This window comes from Pygoscelis adeliae, unplaced genomic scaffold, assembly GCF_000699105.1.
Source record: "Pygoscelis adeliae isolate BGI_AS28 unplaced genomic scaffold, ASM69910v1 Scaffold71, whole genome shotgun sequence".
NCBI lineage: Eukaryota > Metazoa > Chordata > Aves > Sphenisciformes > Spheniscidae > Pygoscelis > Pygoscelis adeliae.
Window position 1 is genome coordinate 6453000 of NW_008824356.1, and position 6670 is coordinate 6459669.

Sequence of the window (6670 nt, forward strand, 5' to 3'; positions counted from 1 at the left end):
GTTGGCGGGCGGGTGGCAGGGGCTGTCCCTGTCCCCCGGCTCCTGATGCCACCGTGTCCTTGTGCCCGCAGCGAGGCTTATCCCAGCTGCACTGTCACCAATGTCCAGTTCTGCTTCGATGTGCGCAAGCTGATGAAGCTGGATGCGGAGAGGTGAGCACGTGCAGGTCCCCGTTGCCTCTGCGGGTGGGTGTACCGCTCCTGCCCAGCATGTCGAGGGACCCAGTCTGTCTGTCTGTCTGTCTCCTGCTCCCCAAATGACTCTTGTCCCTATTGGCTTCCCGGCAGGCGCAAGGCAATGAAGGGGCGGCTTTACTTCACCACCAAGGCTCAGAAACAGGGGAAGATCATGATCAAAACCCACCCCTGTGCCCGCATCTTCTGCTGCCGCTTCTGTGGCTTTGAGCAGGTAGGTGGGTGCGGGCAGGGCTGCAGGCAGCACATCCCCACTGTGGGCAGGGCAGAGCATGGCAGCTCGCCTGTGCCACAGCCCGATGAGCGTGGAAGAGCCCCGGCTGCTCCCGCAGGTGGACGCAGAGCAGTACTACGGGGAGCTGGAGGAGAAGCTCACGGATGAGTTCAATGCCGAGCGCAACCGCATCATGCTCAAGCGGCTCGACATGGCCTTCGTCACCTTCCAGGATGAGCGGATGACAGCTGTGTGAGTGCCCCTCGGACGTGCCAGCACAGGCATGTCCCCCAGCCTGGCGGCCACCGCTGCTGGGGCACCTTGCTGGCTCCTCCAACCAAAGCCAGACAATGGGTCTGTCTCTGCTGTGCTTCTGCCACCTGCAGAGATGGCTGCTCTGTTGGGGCTGCAGGAAGGGTCTCATGGGGGGTGGGGGGGGTGGTCCTGAGCCCTCAATCTGGACCCAACCCCTGGCTCCCTCCTCCTGCAGGATTTTGAAGGACTACAGCCACATCCGCTGCCGCAAGAACCCCCAGCAGTCCTCTGTCACCACTGTGGTCAAGTCACACCACTGGGGTGTTCGCTATGCCCCTGCACCCAGCGATATCATCTGGTGAACCTCTGTGGCGGGAGAGGGAGGGAGGGCGAGCAGCTGGGGGGGAACACATACCCATAGCTATAGGGAACCCATATAGCTGTAGGGAACCTGCGCCCATACCTGTAGGGTGCCTTTTCAGGGTGGCAGGGGCTGACAATCTTTCCTGTGGCCATAGTGGAAGTCACCAGGGGTGACTGGGGTGATCACCCCGCGGGTGGCAGGGCTTGGCCAGGCGAGGTTTGGGGTGACTACCAGGCTCTGATATCTGCAGCGTGACTCCAAAGCCTCCTGGTGGCACGGACCCCCCACTGCAGTCATACTCTGGTCCCGGGGGCTCTGCAGGTGTCAGTGCAGCAGCATGAGGAGGGGCGAGAGGTTGAACTCGGAGCAGGGGCTGCCAGAATGGTCGGTGTGGCTAGTGGGAGGCAGAGCTTTGGGGAGCCAGGCTAGGAGACCCAGGACATGTGGCGTTTCCTCCGCACCATGTCCGAGTCATGCTTTCCTCTCACAGGGAGAATTTATCGGTCCGTGGTACATCTTGGTGGGTGAGATTCATCCTCCTTAATATCTGCCTCTTCGTCCTCCTCTTCTTCCTCACCACACCAGCCATCATTGTCAACACCATGGATATGTTTAACGTCACACAGCCTGTGGAGAGCCTCAAGGTAGTCCCTGGGGCCCTATGCCAGCTTTCCCAAAGGGTGTCCATTTCCAGGCTTGTCCATGACAGGGGGAGGGCACCAGCGGGGGGAGGACACCAGCTCTACACTGGCCCAAGAAGACAAGCCATCACTGGGATGAGCATTGATTTGAGGCAAGGAGTGGTCGTGCCCCTGCTTGCCATCCATCCCCTTCTTGATGTGTTTCCAGTGGCAGAGCACTGGGGCACATGTGCAAACCTGAGCTTTGGTGCTGGTGTCCATGGGGGAGGGCAGGTTTGTGTCCATGCAAGAGGAGGGGGTTGGGAAGAGCTCCAGGAGATGTTAGGAGCTGCCAGCAGCACATCTCCTTCCTGCTCATTGACCTGTGAGCTGTTGGGCAGGCACTGGGGCTCAGAGCATGCCCGTGGTGCCTTTGGCTGGCCTCAAGCTCTTATCTCCTGAAACAAATGGCCCTGCTCAGGGTGGGGATGCCCCAGCCTGCCCATTGCACACACCATCCTGCACCAGGAGGCCCAGAGAGCTGCCTCCAGTGTGGCTGAGCTCTGGCAGGCTCCTGAGGGGGTGTCCGGCATCTCTCCTCCTGCAGAACCCCATCATTACCCAGTTCTTCCCCACGCTGCTGCTCTGGGCCTTCTCAGTCTTCCTGCCCTTCCTTGTCTACTACTCAGCATTCTTCGAGTCGCACTGGACAAGGTAACAGGGCTGGCCCCACGCTCCCCCAGGGCTGCGGTAGATGGGAGGAACCTTAGTAGGACTCATGGGACCCGACCTGCAGGGAGGCAGGCAGTGGAGCAGCAGACCCCCACAGAGCCCCATGGGTGTTGCCCTCCATGGAAAGAGCCCCACGTCCATGCCCGAAGGAACCATTTCCTTGCCATAGCCCTGAACACTTCCAGGCTGCTGACAAAGGCAGGTAGAGCTGGTTTTAAGATGGGTCTGAAGAAGCTTGGGAAAGGGATGGTGTGATGGGAAAGGGACTGGCAGCAGCAGGGCCATGGCCCTGACTGGGGTGGTACATCTCAGCCGTGCTCCCAGCCCTCCAAGGTGGAGGTATTGGTTCAGGATGCTCAAAGTCTCCTAGCAGAGGAAACTCTGCCCAGCTCCTACAATGTGCTCTCTGTGTCTTGACCCTCCATTGGCCCCAACCCCTGTACCTAGTCTGCCGAGTCCTTGCAGGAGCTTTGTCACCACCTCCCTTCCTTCTCCCAGGGGAAATGGGGGCTCCTGAACCCTTTGTAGACAGCCAGCTGCCTCTTGTTGGGTGTCTATACCAGCAGGTATGGTAGGAGAGGGCAGGGATGAAGGAGGTGAGAGGCTGGGAGGACAAGAGCTTTCACTACAGCAGATTTCCTCATGGTGACTCCCCGGCCTTGGAGAGGCTTTGCAAGGCCCCAGTAGATGCACAGATCAAATGCACGTGGCTTCCTGGGGCTGGGAGTAGCTCCTTGGTGAAGAGCAAGACCTAGCCCAGCCTCTCCCCCCACCGGCTGCTCTGCCTCAGAAAAGTGCAATGTTCTTCTCTTGCCTCCCCTCTCCGCAGGTCAAGTGAAAATCAGCTCACCATGCACAAGTGCTTCTTCTTCCTGGTGTTCATGGTCATCATCCTGCCCTCACTGGGGCTGAGCAGGTATGGACCACCCTGCCGAGCTGCTCTCCATGCTCCCCAGCAGCCGGGATCGTACCCAGGCTCCTCGCCTCCTGCAAGCCAGACCCAAAGGGCTAAGGGCCCACCACTGCTGAAACATGGCTGTCTCTGGGGAGGAAAACACTCACTCTTTAGCCGTGCCAAGCTGCTCCCAGATGGTCACAGACAGAATTCTTCCCTGTGGAGGAGGAGGGGAGTGGAGCAGCTTGCCAGGCTGCCATGGCTGACCCGAGGGTGCTGGTGGTGCCCTGCTTGGGGCCAGCCCTTCAGCAGACCCTGAAAGGACCAAATCAGGTATCTGTGTAGCCCCAGCTACAGCAATCCTGAATGTCGGGAAGGCAAGCACCCACACCACAGTGGTCCTGTGCAGCAGAAGGGACTGCTCTGGTGGCGTAGGGTCCAGAGGGTCTTGCCCATCTGGGGCAGGAGAAAGCACGCGCCCGCTGAGTGCCCCCCACGTTGCTCTGCAGCTCCCCCTCTTTCTGAGCTACTCCTCTTCTCCCCCCTCCAGCCTGGACCTTTTTTTCCGCTGGCTCTTCGACACCCACTTTCTGGATGAGGCCGATATCAAATTCCAGTGAGTATCAGGGAGCTCCTGGGCGAATGGGAGTGCTCGATGCGCACCCCCAGCAGCTCTCCCGGCTTCCTGCCCGAGCATCCTTTCACCCTCTGTGTCCCTGGGGCAGGTGCGTTTTCCTCCCAGACAATGGCGCTTTCTTTGTCAACTACGTGGTCACCTCCAGCCTGATCGGGACGGCCATGGAGCTGCTGCGCATCCCGGGCCTCCTCGTCTACACCGCCCGCCTCTGCTTCGCCAAGTCCGAGCCCGAGCGGCTCCACGTCAAGCGGGTACGTGGCTTTGGTCACCTCCAAGCCTACGCGACCCCCGGCACGGCAGGGACATGCTCGCTGGAAACTCAGGCTGTCCCGGTCCTATGGGGAGGCTTGTGGGGACAAGCCACCATGCAAGGGGCACTGCTGGCCCCAGCCCCCTGGGAATAACAGGGAATCGTGTGGGACAGGGTGCAAAAGCAAGGGCAGCCTTTGCAGAGGCAGAGGAGGTAATGGCGCTGTTGGTTGTGCCCCTCAGCCAAGCCTACCAGTTCCAGTTTGGACTGGAGTACGCCTGGACTTGCTGCATCTTTTCTGTCGTCATGACCTACAGCATCACCTGCCCCATCATTGTCCCCTTTGGTGAGTACGACACCATGCCCCCAGTCCTGCTGCCCCCGGCTGAGCCAAGAATGACCAGTCCCAGCTGCCAGCAGCAGTGTGGGAGTATGAGCTTCCTGTGTTGTACAGGAGGGTGTTGTCCCCGGGCCACTGTCCCTGAGCCCTGGCTGTCCCCGAGCCCTGGCTGTCCCCATTGTCCTCCTCCCAAATTGTCTCTCTCCTCCTGCCAGGTTTGCTCTACATGCTGCTCAAGCACATGGTTGACCGGTACAATATCTACTACGTGTACATCCCCACCAAACTGAACCAGCGCCTCCATGTTGCCGCCATCAGCCAGGTCGTGGTGGCCCCCATCCTCTGCATGTTCTGGCTGCTCTTCTTCTCCGTCCTGCGCCTCGGTAGGGAGAGCTCGGGGCTGCCCCCCACCACTACTGAGGGTCACATCTGATGCTTGGGGGGACGAGCCACCAGTGTCACCCCTGAGTTAGGCACGGCATGGAGGGTGGGAAGGGGAATGGGAATCGGAAAGGTGTGATGGGGACCTGGCAGATGAGGGGGGTGTCAGCTAGTGTTTTGGGAAGGAGTTTGAGAGCTTGTAAGACACAAAGCAGGTGCCAGCCTGGGTCTCAGCTGGATGTGCAACAGGTTCTTGGAGGCTCATGTGCTGCCCCAGTGTCTCTCTGCTCTAGGTCCCACCCGCCCTGTCACCCTCTTCACCTTTGTGGTTCTCCTCTCCTGCATCATCTTCTCCTTCTTTGGCCTCTGCCTGAAGAAGCTGCAGCCACGGAAACCCTCCAGCTACCAGGTGAGGGCAGGCACCCGCCCGTCCTGTTCCCCTTGCCCCGCTGCATCCCCTCCTCGCCTTTCTGCGGTGTTTGCTGTGGGGAGTCTGAGGCAGTGCCTGGCTGGCCCCCCGCTGCAGCTGGGGACCCCCAAGCTGTCGTTTCATCCCGGCCTCCCTTTCCTCAGATGTCTGACCAGTCTGAGGGCGCCTTCAATGATGTGGAGCGGAGCAGTGTCTCCTCCACCCCCAACTCCAATGTAAGTACCCCTCCCCAGCCCCACAACAGCTCCCCACCTTGCTCTCCTGTACCCTGACCTCCCACTGCCCCCCAGCTGCAGCTGGGGACCCCCAAGCTGTCGTTTCATCCCGGCCTCCCTTTCCTCAGATGTCTGACCAGTCTGAGGGCGCCTTCAATGATGTGGAGCGGAGCAGTGTCTCCTCCACCCCCAACTCCAATGTAAGTACCCCTCCCCAGCCCCACAACAGCTCCCCACCTTGCTCTCCTGTACCCTGACCTCCCACTGCCCCCTGGGGCAGCTCTTCGTGGCCACCGTCCTGCAGGAGCCCGAGCTGAGCCTAACACCGGCAGCCTCGCCAGCGCACCAGTGCTACGGCACTATGGGCAACCACCTGGAGCCGGTGGAGGATGGGGAGGACGGGGGGCTGCAGAGCTTCGAGACAGAGCTGGAGACAGTGGAGGGCGAGTACAGGAGCGGCCCCGTGATGGAGAGCCAGGCCCGCTACCAGTGAGCATCCCAGCCACCGGGGCGAGGACTGGCTGTGCGGAGAGCGGAGGATGTGCCAGGGGGGCAGGAAGGAGCCTTCCCAGCATTGGTGGGGGCCACCTCGCTGACAGGGCAGGGGGATGACAGGACTGATGTGACGGGGAGACCCCACTGCATGGGAGGTGGCGGGAGGCTCTGCCGGTCCCTCCCACTGCCTGGACCGGCTCAGCCCTCCCATGCCCCACCCTGTCCCCACCTGTCTCTTCCAGCCCATCATGGGGAAGAGGAGGTGCAGCGGTGTAGGGAGAGTGTGTCTCTGAGATGCCATGCTTTTGGGGACAGGAGGGAGGCCCTGGACCCTCTGTGAGGGGGAAGCAGCCCAGACAGCTCAGACGAATGTGCCCACCGCCACGCTGTCCCACGGGTCCTCAGTGGCAGGGGACAGCCACCCCTAACCCTTGCTTCCCACTGCTTGGGGGGACCATCCCGCTGCCTCCCCTGGTGCCGGCCATGCAGGCTCCTGCCCGTCCCCGCTGCCGCCCCCTAGGCTTTGCCCGTTAAAGCAGGGACTGCTGAGAGGAGGTGAGTGCCCAGGGCTGCTCCCACGTCTGCCTGAGCACCAGTGGGCCTGCCCTGACGCAGGCATCAAAACCCAAACCCAGCTCTTCCCCACCC

General features: G+C 61.2%; 1 protein-coding gene across 1 annotated transcript in view; it reads left to right on the forward strand.

Moving 5' to 3' along the window:
* Window positions 1–6020, forward strand: part of TMEM63C (transmembrane protein 63C) — a 12121-nt gene extending 6101 nt beyond the window's left edge. The window contains exons 8-21 of the mRNA XM_009319501.1: window positions 72–152; window positions 288–408; window positions 527–660; window positions 899–1021; window positions 1518–1671; window positions 2255–2361; window positions 3209–3295; window positions 3825–3890; window positions 4000–4169; window positions 4409–4507; window positions 4717–4884; window positions 5176–5291; window positions 5456–5527; window positions 5808–6020. Coding sequence (XP_009317776.1) covers window positions 72–152; window positions 288–408; window positions 527–660; window positions 899–1021; window positions 1518–1671; window positions 2255–2361; window positions 3209–3295; window positions 3825–3890; window positions 4000–4169; window positions 4409–4507; window positions 4717–4884; window positions 5176–5291; window positions 5456–5527; window positions 5808–6020 — 1711 coding nt within the window. The remainder of the gene's footprint in view (window positions 1–71; window positions 153–287; window positions 409–526; window positions 661–898; window positions 1022–1517; window positions 1672–2254; window positions 2362–3208; window positions 3296–3824; window positions 3891–3999; window positions 4170–4408; window positions 4508–4716; window positions 4885–5175; window positions 5292–5455; window positions 5528–5807) is intronic.
* The last annotated feature ends 650 nt before the right edge of the window (window positions 6021–6670 follow it).